Consider the following 21,457-nt stretch of genomic DNA (forward strand, 5'->3'; position numbering starts at 1 on the left):
CCAACCTATCTCCTGATTCTGCCTCCTCAACCCTCCTCTCTTCCCTTTCTGCATCCTTTGACTCTCTATGTCCCCTATCCTCCAGGCCGGCTCGGTCCTCCCCTCCCGCTCCGTGGCTCGACGACTCATTGCGAGCTATCAGAACAGTGCTCCGGGCAGCCGAGCGGAAATGGAGGAAAACTCGCCTCCCTGCGGACCTGGCATCCTTTCACTACCTCCTCTCTACATTTTCCTCCTCTGTCTCTGCTGCTAAAGCCACTTTCTACCACTCTAAATTCCAAGCATCTGCCTCTAACCCTAGGAAGTTCTTTGCCACCTTCTCCTCCCTCCTGAATCCTCCTCCCCCTCCCCCCCCTCCTCCCTCTCTGCAGATGACTTCGTCAACCATTTTGAAAAGAAGGTCGACGACATCCGATCCTTGTTTGCTAAGTCAAACGACACCGCTGGTTCTGCTCACACTGCCCTACCCTGTGCTCTGACCTCTTTCTCCCCTCTCTCTCCAGATGAAATCTCGCTTCTTGTGACGGCCGGCCGCCCAACAACCTGCCCGCTTGACCCTATCCCCTCCTCTCTTCTCCAGACCATTTCCGGAGACCTTCTCCCTTACCTCACCTCGCTCATCAACTCATCCCTGACCGCTGGCTACGTCCCTTCCGTCTTCAAGAGAGCGAGAGTTGCACCCCTTCTGAAAAAACCTACACTCGATCCCTCCGATGTCAACAACTACAGACCAGTATCCCTTCTTTCTTTTCTCTCCTAAACTCTTGAACGTGCCGTCCTTGGCCAGCTCTCCCACTATCTCTCTCAGAATGACCTTCTTGATCCAAATCAGTCAGGTTTCAAGACTAGTCATTCAACTGAGACTGCTCTTCTCTGTATCACGGAGGCGCTCCGCACTGCTAAAGCTAACTCTCTCTCCTCTGCTCTCATCCTTCTAGACCTATCGGCTGCCTTCGATACTGTGAACCATCAGATCCTCCTCTCCACCCTCTCCGACTTGGGCATCTCCGGCGCGGCCCACGCTTGGATTGCGTCCTACCTGACAGGTCGCTCCTACCAGGTGGCGTGGCGAGAATCTGTCTCCTCTCCACGCGCTCTCACCACTGGTGTCCCCCAGGGCTCTGTTCTAGGCCCTCTCCTATTCTCGCTATACACCAAGTCACTTGGCTCTGTCATAACCTCACATGGTCTCTCCTATCATTGCTATGCAGACGACACACAATTAATCTTCTCCTTTCCCCCTTCTGATGACCAGGTGGCGAATCGCATCTCTGCATGTCTGGCAGACATATCAGTGTGGATGACGGATCACCACCTCAAGCTGAACCTCGGCAAGACGGAGCTGCTCTTCCTCCCGGGGAAGGACTGCCCGTTCCATGATCTCGCCATCACGGTTGACAACTCCATTGTGTCCTCCTCCCAGAGCGCTAAGAACCTTGGCGTGATCCTGGACAACACCCTGTCGTTCTCAACTAACATCAAGGCGGTGGCCCGTTCCTGTAGGTTCATGCTCTACAACATCCGCAGAGTACGACCCTGCCTCACACAGGAAGTGGCGCAGGTCCTAATCCAGGCACTTGTCATCTCCCGTCTGGATTACTGTAACTCGCTGTTGGCTGGGCTCCCTGCCTGTGCCATTAAACCCCTACAACTCATCCAGAACGCCGCAGCCCGTCTGGTGTTCAACCTTCCCAAGTTCTCTCACGTCACCCCGCTCCTCCGCTCTCTCCACTGGCTTCCAGTTGAAGCTCGCATCCGCTAAAAGACCATGGTGCTTGCCTACGGAGCTGTGAGGGGAACGGCACCGCAGTACCTCCAGGCTCTGATCAGGCCCTACACCCAAACAAGGGCACTGCGTTCATCCACCTCTGGCCTGCTCGCCTCCCTACCACTGAGGAAGTACAGTTCCCGCTCAGCCCAGTCAAAACTGTTCGCTGCTCTGGCCCCCCAATGGTGGAACAAACTCCCTCACGACGCCAGGACAGCGGAGTCAATCACCACCTTCCGGAGACACCTGAAACCCCACCTCTTCAAGGAATACCTAGGATAGGATAAGTAATCCTTCTCACCCCCCCCTTAAATGATTTAGATGCACTATTGTAAAGTGGCTGTTCCACTGGATGTCAGAAGGTGAATTCACCAATTTGTAAGTCGCTCTGGATAAGAGCGTCTGCTAAATGACTTAAATGTAAATGTAAAGAAGTGGAATAGTTGGCCCATCTTATCAGAAATTATCAGGGGAGCTCTGTTGCGCATAGAAATCAAGGCTATCGTTAAACTTTGTAGGTAATCTTGATATGCCCCATAACTTGACTGGCCCTTTAACTTGATAACATACAAACACTGAAGTTGGCTTATAACTGTAATATATTGTGAGATTGATTGATTGATGTACGTGAAGAGGGCACAACAAAGTCTTTCCCCCTCAGGAAACTAAAAAGATTTGGCATGGGTCCTGAGATCCTCAAAAGGTTTTACAGCTGCACCATCGAGAGCATCCTGACGGGTTGTATCACTGCCTGGAATGGCAACTGCTTGGCCTCCGACCGCAAGGAAATACAGAGGGGAGTGAGTACGGCCCAGTATATCACTGGGGCCAAGCTTTCTGCCATCCAGGACCTCTATACCAGGCGGTGTCAGAGGAAGGCCCTAAAAATTCTCAAAGACTCCAGCCACCCTAGTCATAGACCGTTCTCTCTGCTACCGCACAGCAAGCGGTACCGGAGCGCCAAGTCTAGGTCCAAGAGGCTTCTAAACAGTTTCACAGCTTCTGCCCCCAAGCCATAAGACTCCTGAACAGCTAAGGGGGAAGATGCGTTGTCATGCCCTCTTCACAACTGTTACGGTGTGTTTGGATCATGATAGGGCCTTAGTGATGTTGACACAGAGGAACTTGAAGCTCTCAACCGCTCCACTACACCCCTCCCCCCCATACACTGCCGCTACTCTGTTATTATCTATGCATAGCCACTTTAATAATCCTACCTGCATGTACCTATTTATCACAATTACCTCGACACCAGTGTCCCGGCACATTGACACATTGACTCTGTACCGGTACCCCCTGTATATAGCCCCGCTATTGTGATTTACTGCTGCTCTTTAATTATTAGTTTTTCCTATATTTTACTTTTTTTTTGTATTTTCTTAAAACTGTATTGTTTCTTCAGGGTCGGTGTCCCTTCCACAGGACGGTTGAGCTAACGTAGGCTAATGCGATTAGCATGAGGTTGTAAGTAACAAGAACATTTCCCAGGACATATACATATCTGATATTGGCAGAAAGCTTAAATTCTTGTTAATGTAACTGCAGTGTCCAATTTACAGTAGCTGTTACAGTGAAATAATACCATGCTTTTGAACATGAAAAGTTATTAATAAACAAATTAGGCATATTTGGGCAGTCTTGATACAAAATATTGAACAGAAATGCAATGGTTCATTGGATAAGTCTAAAACTTTGCACATCTAGTGGCCAAAATCTAAATTGCAACTGGGCTGGAATAATACATTACGGCCTTTCTCTTGCATTTCAAAGATGGCACAAAAAAATTCAAACGAACGGTTGGTTTTTCCTTGAATTATTTTTTACCAGATTTATTGTGTTATATTCTCCTCCATTCCTTTCACATTTCCACAAACTTCCAAGAGTTTTTCCTTTCAAATAATATGCAAATCCTTGCTTCAGGGTCTGAGCTACAGAGTTAGATTTGAGTCATTTTAGGCAAAAATTGATTTAAAAAAAGGGGCAGATCCTTAAGAGATTGGGCTTGTAAGTAAGCATTTCACTGTAAGGTCTACTACACCTGTTGTATTCACCACATGTGACAAATACAATTTGATTTGATCATGGCTACTAAATGTGTTGCCCAGTCTGAAATCAGTCTATTGCCTACCACCCACTCATTGCTTACTGTACACCCCATCAAATGATTTCTTCCCTTGGGAAATTATTTTTGGAGTGGGAATGTTTGAGGTGTCTGAGCATTATGCATATGTCACTTACTGGTACAAGATTAGTATTCTTGGTGACTAGATATATCAACATTACATACAATATGTATTCATTATGAACTGGCATTGCAGCAATAGGATACTATTTAGATAATTACATTTTAGTAATTTAGCAGATGCTCTTATCCAGAGCGACTTACAGTTAGTGCATTCATCTTAAGAAAACATATCCCAGGCATAGTAAGTACACTTTTACTCAATAAAGTAGTTACATGTATCAGCAAAGTCCGATCTAGAAAGGGGTGGGGGTCAAGTGCAAGTGTATACTAGATAACACTTTGAAATTAATAACACATCCTTCTGTAATAAGAACTCATTCACTTTACATGTTTGTTTAGGGATTTTATTAATAACATATTCAAATGTAGAATTTACTAGGATATCTATGGGAGGGACATTGTGGAATAAGGACTACTGATGGCTGGTTTATTTCAATACATAAGTGCAAGTATACAGCGACTATCTACAACAGCCTGTTGTTCCAAGTGGGTTAAATGCTAAAAATCTATAATTATGCTTGAATCAAACATCACATACATATACATAATTCATTACAACCAAATATCATTATGTATTTGTTTACAAGAGTAAACGCTGGTCTGTCTAAAAGGCAAGCTTGTCCCCGCCCCCTCGTTGACCAAAAACTTGCATGAATTCGATTTGAGTGAAGGCTAGCTAGCTTGTTATCCTACATCGACTCATAGCAAGTCCACAATCGTGGAGTGTACATTTGAAGAGGTATGAGTATTAACTATTTTTAATTCATATATATGAAATCCATAATATATGACAGGAAGTGTATCTCATTTTACTATGCCTCATCGGTCTTCCCGCTTTTTGTATCAAACTATGTTTGCAAGTTAGCTGCTAGCTAACTAACGTTAGCTTGTTGATCCGCTAACGTTATGCCACATGCCATGGTGGATGCATTAACCTAACTAAAAACAATAACATCAAATCCTAAATACTACTGAAATGAATAGTTTTCAGACGACTTTACAACTACAAAATAGCTTTCTAAAATGAGTTGCCTTCGATGTACCTCAAATCCAACTTTCGACACGTTTGCTATTAACGTAAGCTAGCTAGGTATAGTGCTAGCTAATGCCAACGACAGCTTGCGCGGTCCAGTTGTTCGCCGTGTTGATACGTTATACGGTTAGCCAAATATAAATAAGCTTTCTTAATGTCATAGCTAGCTAAATATAATTTTATAATCGAGCAAATTACTCCGGAATTTTCCCCTCACCGCTCTCGGAAGTCTCGACAACACTGTAAACTTAGCCAGGATTTCCGGCTCCTTTGCATTTGCCCCTCTGCTGTTTTGTTTCCGTTTCTTCCATTTCCGTTTCAAAGTTTTCCAGATTATAAGTTTCATAGTATATTTTCATCGACATTTAAATCAGTTATTTTAGTGAATACTTTTTTTACAGTCAGTATCAATTGTGTATTTCACATGAGAACCAACCCCCGTTTGGCGCTTGCCTCACCCCTCCACGTAACATCGCTGGCTAGCGAGCTTTGTATTGCTACAACATTGTAGAGCTATGCTACGCGTATAATGAGTATTCGTACCGATATATATATACACGAAGTGTTTGCTTTCAACGGCGTTAAATTGATCAAGTTTATGTCATGATTTATAAACTAATGGCCCACCGCAAGGCCTATGCGTTGGAGAGGCCTCGCCCTGGAGTTAGTACTTAAGCGCACACAACTCTCTGCCGCCCAATGAGAAACCGATGAACTCTATTCATCAAAACTGTCAGTCACTGGTCATGAACCTTGTAGATTTTATTTTTTTAAATATTTTATTTGGTAAAATGCCACTTTTCATTAAATGCATACATGGTAATTTAATAAATGTTTTACTGAAGTGACAATTTTGTTGCTATTCCTCAATGTATATGATTGATTTTAATTGTATATGAAACAATATACCACGTGTATGCACCAAAAAAATTGTACTCTTCTAATTACGTTGGTAACATGTTTCATAATAGCAATAAGGCACCTCCCGGTTTGTGATATATGTCCAATATACCACAGCTAAGGGCTGTAGGCACTCCATGTTGTGTTGTGTCCATTAACAGCCCTTAGCTGTGGTATATTGGCCACATGGTATACTGGCCATATACCACAACCCCAAGGGCCTTATTGCTTAAATATACCAATCAGCATCCAGGGCTCAAATTTCCTGGTTTATAATTGATGATATCTGATGTGAAGTCATTATATGTGTTTTTAACATAACATCAGAAAATAATTGATGTAATCTAAATGTTGATTGATACTTACCCCCTGCCTGTCTTTTCCTCAGAATAGGTTTAACCTTGGTGTACAGTGATGTCTAAAAGCGAGACAGAGGAGATGATAGAGATCGAGATCGATGGACAGGAGAAACAGGAGTGTCTGGAGGAGGGGTGTGTGATATATTTTACAATGTGAAAAGGCACCCATAAGCCCATCAATTCAAACCCAGCTCCCTCCCTACTACTGATGACTTAACATTACTATTTGTGTGTTTTTGTTTGTGTGGTTGTGTCATTTTCAGGGTTGAGGAGCAGACCATCACATCAGCCGATCTGATCCAACAGGACATCGACATCAATGAGCCAATCGGTAACCTGAAGAAGCTCCTGGAGCCCCGTATCCAGATGCCATTGGACGGATATGAGATCTGTCTACAGGACATCCAGGTATTGATAGAGGCCTGTATTTAAGGGGTTGAAATATCTGTCCGACCTGATACTAATGGAGAGTCTCATGTGTTTTAGAGTTTATCATTTGATGGAGAAATGTGTTTAGCATTATCTAATTTATTTTGATCTCCCTTTCTGACCCTCCCATTTGCTCCCTCCTCTCTTATTATTCTGCCCTTTTCTCTCTCCCTCTCCCGTCCACTTTCTTTCTGTCTTTCCAGCTACATCCAGACCACAGCCTCTTTGATCAGGGAGTGAAGACCGATGGCACAGTGCAACTCAGCCTACAGATCATCACCAAGCCAGGTACACACATAAGACTCTGCACTAAGACTTTTTATCAAAACCCAGGCACCCAAACTATAGACGCACACAAATGTTGCACCATAACAATTAGACTGTCGATACTATTGAATCACACTCTAACCTCCACTCACCCCCCCGCCTCCTTTCATCCAGGCGAGGAGAAGCTGAACATCCTGGAGATTGTGAAGCCGGTGGAGACGGTGGAGGTGGTGATCGACCCAGATGCAGCGGGGGAAGAGGGCACCCTGATGGAGGAGGAGGGCCAGCTGATCTCAGTGGAGCGCTCTTCCCTGTCAGACGACACATCGGAGCAGGTGACCCGCTGGGCCGCCGCACTGGAGGGCTACCGCAAGGAGCAGGTCCGCCTGGGGATACCCTACGGTGATGAGTACACACACTGAAACGCATGAATAAGACACAACACAGATACACGCACACTCTGAAACACAAAAACATAATCAGGCAGTTACACACCATTGTACAAAGTGAGGCCATTTTGCTGCAGTTGCCTTGACATTTTTAACAGACAAAAAAGCTGTAGTCCGCATCCTAACAGTCTTGTAATGTGTCTCTCCTCTCAGACCCAGTACAATGGACGGCAGACCAGGTGATCCACTGGGCAGTGTGGGTGATGAAGGAGTTCAGCATTGACGAGATGGAGGTGGGTGGGATTCACATCCTGGGTTGCGACCTCTGCACTTTCACCCAGGACGAGTTCCTGCAGAGGGTCCCCAGCGGAGAGATCCTCTGGAGCCACCTGGAGCTGCTTCGCAAGTGTGAGTCACTGAGTTAGTGTGTTAGGGTTAAGGGTTAGCCTAAGTAGAGCCATAATAACCATATTGTTTACACATGCTTTGTCCCTTCCCACTGAGAACAGACATCAAATAAAATTGTATTCGTCACATGTTTTTATTTTTTATTGAACTAGGCAAGTCAGTTAATAACAAATTCTTATTTACAGTGACGGCCTAGGAACAGTGGGTAAACTGCCTTGTTCAGGCACCTTGTCAGCTCGGGGATTCGATCTAGCATCCTTTCGGTTACTGGCCCAACGCTGTAACCGCTTGGCTACCTGCCGTCACATGCACCAAATGCAACAGGTGTAGACTTTACTGTGAAATGCTTACTTACGAGCCCTTTCCCAAAAATGCAGAGTTAAAAATGACCAAAAAAATAGCACAATCAAAAAAGGAAATGGTAATAAAATAATAATAAAATAACAAGGCTATATACAAGGAGTACCAGTACAGAGTCAATGTGCAGGAGTACAAGGTCATTGAGGTACATGTACTGTAGGTAGGGGTAAAAGTGACTAGGCTATCAGGATAGATAATAAACATAACAGCAGTGTGTGTGTATTGTCAATATGCATATGTAGTGTGTGTTTGAGTGTAAGTGTAGTGTGTGGGTAGAGTCAATGGCCCCCCAAAAAGGGTATCAATGCAAATAGTCAGGGTATCCATTTAATGAACTTTTCAGCAGTCCTATGGCTTGGGGATGGAAGCTGTTCCGGGGCCTTTTGGTCCCAGACTTGGCGCTCCGGTACCGCTTGCCGTGCAGGTAGCAGAGAGAACAGTCTATGAGTTGGGTGGCTGGAGTCTTACAACATTTTTTAGGGCCTTCCTCTGAAACCGCCTGGTATAGAGGTCCTAGATGGCAGGGAGATTGGCCCCAGTGATGTACTGGGCCGTACACACTACCGTCTGTAGCACCTTCTGGTCAGGTGCCAAGCAGTTGCCAAACCAGGCAGGGGATGCAGCCAATTAAGATGATCTCGATGGGGCAGCTGTATAACCTTTTGAGGACCCATGCCAAATCTTTTCAGCCTCCTGAGGGGGAAGATGCATTGTCATGCCCTCTTCACAACTGTTATGGTGTGTTTGGATCATGGTAGGGCCTTAGTGATGTTGACACAGAGGAACTTGAAGCTCTCAATCGCTCCACTACAGCCCCGTCGATGTAAATGGGGGCATGCTTGGCCCTCTGTTTCATGTAGTTCACAATCAGCTAATTTGTCTTGATCACGTTGAGGGAGAGGTTGTTGTCCTGGCATCACAATGCCAGTTTTCTGACCTCCCTATAGGCTGTCTCATCATTGTCGGTAATCAGGCATACCACCGTCGTGTCGTCGGCAAATGTAATGGTTGTGTTGGAGTTGTGTGCGGCCACGCATTTGTGGGTGATCAGAGAGTACAAGAAGGGACTTAGCACGCACCGTTGAGGGGCCCCCGCATTGAGGGTCAGCGTGGCGGATGTGTTGTTGCCTACACTCACGACCTGGGGGCGGCCTGTCAGGAAGTCCAGGATCCAGTTGCAGAGGGAGGTGTTCAGTCCTAGGGTCTGTAGCTTAGTGATGAGCTTTGAGGACACGGCATTCTCACATAGGTGTTCCTTTTGTCCAGGTGGGAAAGGGCAGTGTGGAGTGCAATAGAGATTGCATCATCTGTGGATCTGTCGGGGCGGTATGCGAATTGGAGTGGGTCGAGGGTGTCTGGCATGATGTTGTTAATGTGAGCCATGGCCAGCCTTTCAAAGCATTTCATGTCTACAGATGTGAGTGCTACGGGGCAGTAGTCATTTAGGCAGGTTACTTTCGCGATCTTGGGCACAGGGACTATGGTTGTCTGCTTGAAACATAGGTATTACAGACTGGGTTAGGGAGAGGTTGAAAATGTCAGTCAAGACACTAGCCAACTGGTCAGCGCATGCTCTTGAGTGTTCGTATTGTTAATCCGTCTAGTCTTACTCACATTGGCTACAGGGAGTCTATTCCACGTTGATTTCATTGAAATGATGTGGAAACATTGATTCAACCAGTTTGTTCCTAGTGCGTTCAGATCTGAATATTCTGAATGGATAGAGGCTATGAAAGGGGATTGAGAGCCTGGGCAAGCATGTTAATTGAAGTTGGTTTTAGCTCATACTGTATCCATCCCTGTTCTTTACAGATGTGTTGGCCAGTCAGGACCAGTCTGGCCAAGAGGCCACAGTCACCATTGACCAACGTATGTTTATTTCCTCTCTCTCTGACTCACTGTCACCCTGAATGCACCTACCACACTATTTTTCCTCTGTGAGTTGTTGCCTGTAATAAAAAGCATGAGCTGGTGCACACCCAGAGAAAATTATTTTAATGTGGAGGTGCTGACTAAACGGGAAATAAACTGTAAGCTATAAAAATAAAATTGTTTCAGCATCACTGTGCCTTCTTCGGGGTCGTGAGAAGGCACGGTGATGCCGAAACATTGATGTTTCTTTTTATAGCTTACAGTTTATTTCCCGTTAGTCAGCACCTCCACATTAAAATAATTTTCTCTGGGTGTGCGCTTTTAATTAGGAACACCAAACTGACCATAGATCAGTGTCTAACTTAATCATGTATGTTTTTGAGTGTTTGAACCTTCTGTCTCCGCCACCAGAGGTCCAGATCATCCCGGCCGCTGTGCCGACCTCGCACACCACCATTAAGGTGCTGAAGCAGAGCCGCGGCCCCAAAACACCCCGCATCTCCGGAGGAGAGGAACGCAGCTCACCTGGCAACCGCACAGGTATGCATACATGTGTGGGTACACCTGAAGAGAGTGTCTTAATGGTCTAAGTGTATGTGCTCAAATCTGATGTGGATGTACACACACACACACAAACACAAACACAAACGTCCTCTCGCCTGTCCTTGCAGGTAACAACGGTCAGATCCAACTGTGGCAGTTCCTGTTGGAGCTGTTGACTGATAAGGATGCTAGAGACTGTATATCCTGGGTGGGAGAGGAGGGAGAGTTCAAACTCAACCAGCCTGAACTGGTGGCCCAGAAATGGGGCCACCGCAAGAACAAGCCGACCATGAACTACGAGAAACTCAGCCGAGCACTCAGGTATGTCAATCGGCCTGTTTCCCCTCCCCCCATTTCCTCTCTTAAATTTCCTTTGCATAAATTCAATCTCTTATCTTATGTCTTGAACTTTCTTGTCTTGTTTCATTTGAGCCCTTTGGCCTATGATAGGGCTAAATTGAAAGGTTTCTTACAGAAGAAATATGAAATTCATATGCATAAGCATGGTAGCAATTGAAAGGGAACAGTTTGGAGGTTATGGGAAAATTATGGGGGAAAATTATGGGAAAAGCCCAAATGTGCGTAAACAACAGTTATCCTGACACAAGACTGAATTCAAACATTATACTGTAAACGTTTTGTGCATTTTACATATACTGTACTTTTTGCCGCATTTGTTGACAGCTAAATATGAACATACTGTGAATATATTCAGTCACATGATTAGGATATTCCTGTAAAATGTGTGGTAGGTGCAACATAAGAAGAAAACAAATGACAAAGGTTTGAGTGAGAGGACTAACTGGTGTCTCCAAGTGGCCACACACTTCTCCAAAGTGCACAGTTCCTAAGTAATTTCAATGCACTTTTATGAAAAAATGTATTGAACTATAATATGCTTTCTTTGAGCTCTACTAGCTGTGCCGTTGAGGAACTAGAGCAAGCACACTTGTAGTCATTTTGTTTGGAACACAACCCTGTATCCCCATCACACAATTATTGTTGTTTACAAAATCCAAAAACGGCCCATTTATAAATCACAATCTGGGTCAGGAGGCCATCATTTGAAAGCTTGTTCTTTTACCAACATGACAAGCTAAGTTATAAAATCCAATCTCTGTTAGTTTCAGAAGGCAATTCAGAGATGTTTTGGTGTGCATAGAAAGATTCAGGTGTGTGTTCCACAACAAATTATCTTAAAAATAGACTGATATATTCTGTTCAGAACAGCCCAGGTTATGACGCCATGTCATCTTGTACCTCGAATATACTGGCCATAAACGTTGACACTGTAAATGACTTGAGTGTTTTATGGAAATGTGAGAAGAAAAACCACGACTGAGCACCCTTATGTAGACATAGCTCCACCCACATCTGTTCCATACACCAAATATAACCATGTGCATTTCAGAAATATTCTAATAAAGTGTTTACGTAAACATGTCTGTAAAACCACAATGAGGACAACGTGGTTTTACAAATATGTTTTATGTTAACACTATTAGAATATTTCTGAAATGCACATTGTTATATTTGGTAACCTGTATTTCCTCTCGACTCAACCCCATTCGATGCGTGGAACAGATGTGGGTGGAGCTATATCTACATAAGGGTGGTAATAAATAAGTCTCAAGCTCTGACGAAGGCCGTGAGGCCGATACGTAAGACGTATTAAAGATCAGTGATTACTATCGAGAGCAGTGTGCGGGTTTCTTTTCTCTCTCATCTTATTCAACTGTTACCACGCACCTGCAAAAAACATAGCTCAGATGTGCAAGTGCCTTTTGAATTATGATATGGAAATGTGTAGTGCACATTTGAATGGTTTGGATTGCTTGTATGGCATCACAGCGGTATTTATTATAATCCTCAACATCTCATCTTTCAAAATACATTGAGTCCTCTTTACATCATTTCTCTCACTCCGATAACAAAACGTTTGCAAAAGTTGCCCAATTAGCGGGAGGGATGTGGGCAACTTCTTGTCGCGTTCAGTGCTCAAGTTCAGAACAGCTGTCAGTCGAAACCCATACAGTGCTGCGAAACGTAGGGCCTGGGTTCTGGCCATTTCATAGCATGTTAATGTACAGCCACTGCATTCCAATGTAGGTGCTTATCAGTGCACAAATCTGCCATTTTCAACCCCTATACAGGTATGAGTGTAAACGGATACCTAATCTGATTATTTTCTCAGGTATTACTATGACGGGGACATGATCAGCAAGGTGCAGGGCAAGCGCTTTGTCTACAAGTTTGTGTGTGACCTGAGGACTCTGATTGGCTACAGCGCTGCTGAGCTCAACAACCTGGTGACTGAGTGTGAGCAGAAGAAGCTGGCCCGCATTCAGTTGCACGGAATTGGCCAGCCCATCACCACTGTGTACGCCTCCGCACAGGACAGCTGAGGGGGAGGAGCCTGGAACTCTTTGATAAGGGTAGAAGTTGCCCATAGGCACAGATCTAGGATCAGACTACTATGACCAGCACTAAGCTTAACCATTAGAAGGTGGAAATAATAAACTGACCGTAGCTGTCTATGGGCAACTTCATCCTACTCCTTTGGGTTTGATTGGAGACGGGGCTGAGGCAGGATGGGGAGGTTGTTTTCTCATTTTATTTTAACCAGGGCGGGAGAGTGTCTGTGGATATTGTGTGTGTGCCTCAGTGTGTGTGCATGAGCGTTTGAGTGAAGGAGTGTCTGGATATTGTGTGTGTGCCTCAGTGTGTGTGCATGAGCGTTTGAGTGAAGGAGTGTCTGGATATTGTGTGTGTGCCTCAGTGTGTGTGCATGAGCGTTTGAGTGAAGGAGTGTCTGGATATTGTGTGTGTGCCTCAGTGTGTGTGCATGAGCGTTTGAGTGAAGGAGTGTCTGTGTTTGAAATATGAGCTTTGCATTTTTTTTTGTTCCTTTATCTGTAGCTTAGTATCCTTTCCATTGTATATACCGGTTCTCCATGTTTTTGATAGCCACAAGGACAGTGTATTTTCATATTTTCCATTTATAAATGATCTGTTTTGTATTTTATTTTGAGTGTCTTTTTCCCTGATGAGCTGGACATTTTCTGTCCTCCAGGGGGATTAAAGTTTCAAGTTTTTTCCTAAGGACTCAGTGTAACATTGCTCCAGTGTAATGTGTATACATACACAAACACACTCTTTTGCGCCATGATAACGCTTTCAAATGTTTTATAGTTCCTCCTATATAAAACACTTGTCATTCACACAGTACTCAAGCTCTGTCATGAATAGAACAGAGATCTGTATGTACATAACATTTTTTTTTTATTGATGGGATGTGTGTAGAAAGCTTTGTAAAGGTACAACGAAAGTCAGAATTAACAAATGAAAGATGGCACGAGTATCCTTGACAACACATTTACCTTATTCAGTTTGTGTGTGTAGATCTGTGGAATAATTGCACAATATGAATGTCACATTCATGTCTATTGGAGGCTGTAGTTTGACTTAATTTTGGGAGGGGCTATGTCTGGTCTCTACTACTGCCTCTAAATACTGATCCCAGATCTGGGGTGTGTTCAGTGAGGTGAAACATTCTGAATGGTGCAGATAGAAATGTAACAAACACTACTTAATAGACAATGCCATCTGATGTAAACATTGACGTTGTGCCCTCCATATCAAGACCCAGATTCACAAAACCTTAAATGTAAATGTTGAAAATAATGTCCTTAATTCCAAGATATAGCTAAACTCAGGGCAGTGAGAGGAAAAGCTCATGAAAGCAATTGAACATAGTTAATTCACTCAACCTTCATCTGAAAGTTTCAGTATTGATTATTTTAAATCCAAGAACATGTTTTACAACAGTATTTTCATACCAATTTGTAAGTCTGTAAGTCGCTCTGGATAAGAGCGTCTGCTAAATGACTTAAATGTAAATGTAATTCAAAAAAATAAGGTGTCTAGCTAGCCATGGCAAATGTGTTAGCATATTCCTTACATTTACATTTACATTTAAGTCATTTAGCAGACGCTCTTATCCAGAGCGACTTACAAATTGGATGGCAAGAAGATATGAGATGTTCGTAAGAAAATAAGATTGTTGAGGAATTGCACTTAGGAGCTTATTTTTCTTAGGTTTTTGCACAATACGTGTTTTGTGAATCTGGGCTCAGGTCCGTTTTTCGCCTCGCACACATTGGTCCGAGATCAATTTTACCAACAAACTGGTCTGAGGTCAGTATTTCTTTAGCCTCCTAAAATCAGGAGGTCTGAGACTTCGAGATTTGACAAGACAAGCAAGAAGGGGGATATCCACCATGAAACACATAGGTACATGTATCAAACACTGGAGGGAATGTGTGTGTGAAGAGTGATGATACGAAAGGTGACAGGGAATGTTAGATTTGTACATTCTAATTTTTATCACACTCAATCCCTGCCCATCTCTATCAACTTTATCTAATTCTCTTACACACCAACTCCAAAGCGCTGCACACACACCAAGCCGACACAGCACAAAGAGAGAAGGAGTGGTAGAGAAGGGGTGGGGAGCAGGGCTGTTGGGGGGGGGGTCTATAGGACAGAGGGAGTGATAGAGAAGGGATGGGGAGCAGGGCTGTTGGGGGGGGTCTATGGGACAGAGAGAGGGAGTGATAGAGAAGGAATGGGGAGCAGGGAAGGGGGGGTCTATGGGACAGAGAAGGAGTGATAGAGAAGGGATGGGGGGGGGGGTCTATGGGACAGAGGGTGGGAAAGAGAGAAAATGAGTGAAAGCCTGAGAAAAATATACATTATTTCTGTTCCATAAATTATATTCATAGATATTCACAGATGATATAGCAATTGGAAAGATTTCTGGAATAAAATGAGGAATGGAGCTGAAACACAATTCTATGGACATGGAATATCAGTTAACAGACAGGGAGTGCTGATAAACAGAGCAGTAATACCAGTAAATCATCTGACTCTAAATGAGTGCATAGAACGCAAACAGTAACACATTCGACTTCCTTTCAGATACTATTACACTTCATATTATATTACATATAGAGCATTCAGCCCATGCAGCTAAGACAGAATGAGGCATGGGGGGGGAGAAAACAAAGGAGAGCACAGATTCTGTTTAAAGCATGTCTCCGTGACAACAAAAAAACAGATTTGAAAAACTTTTTTTCTCTTCATATCACAAGATAAAAAGAAGACACTAAAATGTTTGATCCTGCTAAGTGTACATGTGAGGCCCAGTCCCCACGACAGGAGCCAGGTTCTCTATGTATATCCGTCATCAATATCACCATGCACTACATATAGTTACAGATTTTTTCTGCCTTGTTTCAATACATTTTGCACAAAATAAAAACATTCAATATTTCTTCATTTACATATTTCTGAGGACATATATATATATATATTTGTATATATGTTTTACCTGAAAAACAAACCTGAAACTCTTGGGATATAACCCTGCAGAGAGGAGCTCAAGGTAGACTGAGCCCATCCTCCCTTCACTAGCACTAAGAGCTGTTATATCATCACCAAAAACAGCACAGCCGTCATCTGAGAGGGGCAGTGGGAGAGATGGAGGGAGGAGGAGGGGGAGAGGAGAGTACTTCCGAGGGAGGAGGATTACAGGTGTATATGAGGCCTCTGTTTAGCCCACTTAGAGATGTGAGTGCTGTACTGTGGGGGAGGGCCAACCCACAGATACATGGACAGATAAATCAATGTGTTTCTCTACTCTGTACAAACGCTATGGGATCTCACCTGTGATTGGCTAAACATGTGTAGGTGAAGAAGGATACCCTTGTCTGACTAATGGCAGCTATGGATGTTGATGTGCTGCACTCTACGAGGAAGAGATGGTGAGTGTGTGGCTTGGTTCCATTTTGCCTTCACCACCCCTGGGTAGCTATAACTAATATGACCACGGCTCTTTCTAACCCAATAGATTTACGTGGAGTTTCAGTCATACTGGTTTCACCAATCCAGTCCTTTAAGATCCATTGAAATTAAGAGTAAGAGCGAGGAGAAGGGTTTAGGGACCAAAATGCAACGGGGCCTAGGTGTGAGGGGTTAAGGAGGGTTCAGGGTCAGTGAGGGATCAAAGGGTAGCTCCTTAGTTCTGCATCTATTCAAAGAACTTGTAGGTGGGGTTTTCATAACCATTCTGCTGCATATTGGACAGGTGTCGCTCCTCTGGGGTCACTGCAGCATCCACCTGCAACACACACACCAGGTTAACACACAGGTACAGAATACACACGCACAGACAAACACAAGCACGCACGCAAACACACACACTCTGCCTTACCTCGATGACCCCGTGATGGATGGAGGTGTACTGCTTCTTCCTCAGCATGATCAGAGTGATGACGATGACTGTCGCTATGACAACCCCACCCACCATCAGCCCAATGATGGCACCTTTGTTGGAGCCAACATCTTCAGCAAAGAACACCTGGTAATAATCAACACAACACCTGTCAATCAAACTGGATATGGTGAGTATTTGTTGAGTGTTTCTACAGGTATAGACTGTGATGAGAACTGTGCTTACAAGTCTCCAATGCACAGATAAGCCATTATAGAAATGTTCCCGTTTCTATGATAAACATGTGAACTACTGAGCCAGTTTGTGATGTATACATGTACGAACATGTACCAGTGTATAGGTACTGAATGTTTCCATACCAATTTTTGATGATGCACTCCATAGCTGGCGCTTTGCCGCTCTCCTTTCTCCATCCGCACCTCATGGAACTCCTCAGGCCTCAGAGCAGAGACTCAACACACACAGAGAGAGAGAGAACATCATACACCATCCAAACATACACACATAATCAAAGAGACAAACACAACCGAAACCACAAACATACCCATGCAGCGTAAACACAATCATACACATACTATAAGAACACACACACTTACCAGGCCGAGTGGGCAGACCTCTATCTGGAAGTGGACGAGCGTCAACAGGCTCAACTGCTTTAACAGAGGAAACACTTACTGACAAAAAGCTTTAGAGCATGACCAATTTAATAAATAATGCACGAAACAGCTGTTCTGTGTGTGTATTTCCGTGGTTTTCTAGGCTGTGTGTTAGGCTGGTTGTGTTAGTGTGTTACCATGGTTGTCGGTGTTGGGTTGGTTGAAACTCTCTGGGTGGATGAAGCCGAGTCTGTCCAGGCTCATGCCAGGGTCCAGAGGGGCAGAGCTGTAGGCCTGGTCAGGCATCAGGGCATCGTTCCCATAGCTCACCCTGACATCAGTCTGCAAACACAGGATACACATGACTGACTTTCAATGTGTGTATCAAGTAAACTTCAATAACAGTTATATATATATATATATATATATATATATTTTTTTTTATTTTTATTTTTATTAAATCACTTCCTGAATTGACTGCCTTCCATTTGAATTGGTCCCAGCCCTGGTGTGTGGGAGATTGTAACATTTTTTATGAATGAGAGTGTGCATGCCTGTGTGTAAAACTCACCCTCTCATCACTCTGCAGAGATGAGACTTGCTGAGACAGCTCTGACTGAACCCTCTGCATCAGGATTGCTATACACACAGAGACAGAGACAGAAGGGGAAAATAGAAGGAAAAGGAGACAGAATGAACAAGCCAGAAAGGAAAAGGTATAGTCGGTACATAAACTCTGTAATAACACAATATAGTATTACACTTTGTATGGACCGAATAATAACATGAAACTGCAGTATATGGGTAGGAGTAGGGTGGACACTCACAAACTTGGTCTTGGATTTTGTTGGCCATGCTGGGCACTTTGAAGAGCAGCCCAAGGGATTGGTTCATCCTCTCGTCAATCACACGCAGGTGGGTCATCACCTGGAAGTCAGAAGTGCTGAGGTCAAAGGAGTTACACGGGACACAGAGTGAATGAATGGGCTAAATGTAGTGTATGATAGTAGGTTGAAGGGTGAGCATAGGGGCTTATGGGTAGTGTAGTGTGTTATAGTGGTGGTGGGGGGGGTGGGGGGGTGTACCTGGGGTCGGATCTGAGCAGCCCTCTTGGGGTCCACCATGCGGACGTGTTCGTAATGTTTCAGGGTGTGTTGTCTGTCCTTCTGCTCTGTACGGACATACTTCTTCAAAAGGCCCAGCACCTGACGAGGCTGGGGGGGGGGGAGGGGATGGAGGAGAAGAAAGTGAAATTAGGGAGAGAGGAAGTGAGAGAAGGGGGACAGAGAGACAGAAAAACTAAAAGAGAGAAATAAGAGGTATTGATGTGGACTACGTGTGTGTACAAGTGAGGATGTGTTTGATTATAGTGAGAATGACTGGTCAGTGGGTATCCACAGTCAGAGTATATGTACAGTATGTAATGAGTGAGTATCTGTGTACATTATACATGGTTAGGGATATATATATATATATATATATATATATATATATATATATATATATGTATATATATATGTATATATATATAGACAATAAGTATATCTATGGTAGTGTGTGTATAATATGTCATATATTTAGGTTTGGGATCACTTAGAAATGTCCTTGTTTTTGAAAGAAAAGTACAATTTTTGTCCATTAAAATAACATCAAATGGATCAGAAATAGTGTAGACATTGTTAATGTTGTAAATGAGTATTGTAGCTGGAAACGGCTGATTCTTTGTGGAATATCTACATCGGCGTACAGAGGCCCATTATCAGCAACCATCACTCATGTGTTCCAATGGCACATTGTGTTAGCTAATCCACGTTTATAATTTTAAAAGGCTAATTGATCATTAGACAACCCATTTGCAATTATTTTAACAGTTGAAAATGTTTGTTCTGATTAAAGAAGCAATAAAACTGGCCTTCTTTAGACTAGTTGAGTATCTGGAGCATCAGCATTTATGGGTTCGATTACAGGCTCAAAATGGCCAGAAACAAAGAACTTTCTTTTGAAACTCGTCTATTCTTGTACTGGGAAATTAAGACTATTCCATGCGAGAAATTGCCAAGAAACTGAAGATCTCGTACAACGCTCTGTACTACTCCCTTCACAGAACAGCTCAAACTGGCTCTAACCAGAATAGAAAGAGTAGTGGGAGGCCCCGGAGCACAAGTGAGCAAGAGGACAAGTACATTAGAGTGTCTAATTTGAGAAACAGACGCCTCACAAGTCCTCAACTGGCAGCTTCATTAACTAGTACCCGCAAAACACTAGTCTCAATGTCACGTTCTGACCTTTATTTCCTTTGTTTTGTCATTATTTAGTATGGTCAGGGCGTGAGTTGGGGTGGGCAGCCTATGTTTGTTTTTCTATGATTTGGGTATTTCTATGTTTCGGCCTAGTATGGTTCTCAATCAGAGGCAGGTGTCATTAGTTGTCTCTGATTGAGTATCATACTTAGGTAGCCTGGGTTTCACTGTGTGTTCGTGGGTGATTGTTCCTGTCCCTGTGTTTGCACCAGATAGGGCTGTTTTAGGTTTTCACGTTTCTTGTTTTTGTTAGTCTGTTCATGTATATTTTTCTTCATTAAAGAACCATGAATAGAAACCACGTTGCGTTTTGGTCCGCCTCTCCTTCACCGCAAGAAAACCGTTACACTCAACGTCAACAGTGAAGAGGCGACTCCGGGATGCTAGCCTAGGCAGAGTTTTTCTGTCCAGTGTCTATGTTCTTTAGCCCATCTTAATATTACATTTTTTTTGGGCCAGTCTGAGATATGGCTTTTTCTTTGCAACTCTGCCTAGAAGGCCAGCATCCCAGAGTCGCCTCTTCACTGTTGATGTTGAGACTGGTGTTTTGCGAGTACTACTTAATGAAGTTTCCAGTTGAGGACTGGTGAGGTAAGGGCCTTCCCCAAACTGTTTCCACAAAGTTGGAAGCACAGAATTGCCTAGAATGTCATTGAATTCTGTAGTTAAGATTACCCTTCACTGGAACTTAGGGGCCTATAGCGAACCATGAAAAACAGGCCCAGACCATTATTCCTCATCCACCAAACTTTACAGTTGGCTCTTTGCTTTGTGTCAGATAATATTCTCCTGGCATCCGCCAAACCCAGATTAACCCGTTAGACTGCCAGATGGTGAAGCGTGATTCATCACTCCAGAGAACACGTTTCCACTGCTCCAGAGACCAATGGAGGCAGGCTTTACACCACACCAGTCAACGCTTGACATTACGTATGGTGATCTTAGGTTTGTGTGCGGCTACTCTGCCATGGAAACCCAATTTCATGAAGCTCCAGACAAACCGTTATTGTGCTGAGATTGCTTCCAGAGGTAGTTTTGAACTCAGTAATGAGTGTTGCAACCGAGGACCCTTTTTACTCGCTTCAGCACTTGGTGCTCCTGTTCTGTGAGCTTGTGTGGCCTATCACTTCGTGGCTGAGCCGTTGTTGCACCTAGACGCTTCCACTTCACAAAAATGACACTTACAGTTGACCGGGGCAGCTCTAGCAGGGCAGAAATTTGACGAACTGACTTGTTGGAAAGGTGGCATCCTATGACGGCGCCACGTTGAAAGGCACTGAGCTATTCAGTACGGGCCATTCCACTGACAATGTTTGTCTACGGAGATTGCATAGTTGTGTGCTCGATTTTATACACCTGTCAGCAACAGGTGCTGGGACATTTTCAGCTTCCAGGAATTGTGTACAGATCCTTGCGACATGGGGACGTGCATTATCATGCTGAAACGGCGGCAGGGTGGCAGGGTAGCCTAGTGGTTAGAGTGTTGGACACATAACCGAAAGGTTGCAAGTTCGAATCCCCGAGCTGACAAGGTACAAATCTGTCGTTCTGCCCCTGGACAGGCAGTTATAACCCACTGTTCCTAGGCCGTCATTGAAAATAAGAATTTGTTCTTAACTGACTTGCCTAGTAAAATAAAGGTAAAATTAAAAAAATTAAATTAAAAACATGAGGTGATGGCGGCGGATGGCAT

At 43.9% G+C, this 21,457-nt stretch overlaps 2 protein-coding genes across 4 annotated transcripts in view; one reads left to right on the top strand and one right to left on the bottom strand.

The window, feature by feature from the left end:
- Positions 1 to 4,430: 4,430 nt before the first annotated feature.
- LOC135547387 (GA-binding protein alpha chain-like) lies at positions 4,431 to 13,675 on the top strand. Of its 2 annotated transcripts, none has more exons than XM_064976379.1 (10): positions 4,431 to 4,752; positions 6,340 to 6,437; positions 6,569 to 6,713; positions 6,938 to 7,022; positions 7,176 to 7,403; positions 7,604 to 7,798; positions 9,971 to 10,027; positions 10,442 to 10,570; positions 10,702 to 10,894; positions 12,768 to 13,675. In XM_064976379.1, the coding sequence occupies exons 2-10, from the start codon at positions 6,361 to 6,363 to the stop codon at positions 12,976 to 12,978; spliced, it is 1,320 nt and encodes a 439-aa protein (XP_064832451.1). In that variant the 5' UTR covers positions 4,431 to 4,752; positions 6,340 to 6,360; the 3' UTR covers positions 12,979 to 13,675. The 2 variants fall into 2 exon arrangements, with proteins under 2 accessions (XP_064832451.1, XP_064832450.1); XM_064976378.1 differs by having other exon boundaries at positions 4,433 to 4,752; positions 6,335 to 6,437.
- Positions 13,676 to 14,729: 1,054 nt separating this feature from the next.
- LOC135547382 (amyloid-beta A4 protein-like) overlaps positions 14,730 to 21,457 on the bottom strand; it is a 33,748-nt gene continuing 27,020 nt past the window's right edge. Inside the window, exons 10-17 of one of the 2 annotated variants that reach the window (XM_064976367.1) lie at positions 18,550 to 18,678; positions 18,292 to 18,391; positions 18,036 to 18,103; positions 17,662 to 17,806; positions 17,465 to 17,518; positions 17,228 to 17,319; positions 16,848 to 16,994; positions 14,730 to 16,754 (exon numbers count right to left, since the gene is read on the bottom strand). In XM_064976367.1, the coding sequence (XP_064832439.1) occupies positions 16,665 to 16,754; positions 16,848 to 16,994; positions 17,228 to 17,319; positions 17,465 to 17,518; positions 17,662 to 17,806; positions 18,036 to 18,103; positions 18,292 to 18,391; positions 18,550 to 18,678 (825 nt within the window). In that variant the 3' untranslated portion in view covers positions 14,730 to 16,664. Of the gene's footprint in view, positions 16,755 to 16,847; positions 16,995 to 17,227; positions 17,320 to 17,464; positions 17,522 to 17,661; positions 17,807 to 18,035; positions 18,104 to 18,291; positions 18,392 to 18,549; positions 18,679 to 21,457 lie in introns of both variants that reach the window. The other variant, XM_064976366.1, reaches the window with a different exon arrangement.

Source organism: Oncorhynchus masou, chromosome 10 (assembly GCF_036934945.1).
Source record: "Oncorhynchus masou masou isolate Uvic2021 chromosome 10, UVic_Omas_1.1, whole genome shotgun sequence".
Lineage (NCBI taxonomy): Eukaryota > Metazoa > Chordata > Actinopteri > Salmoniformes > Salmonidae > Oncorhynchus > Oncorhynchus masou.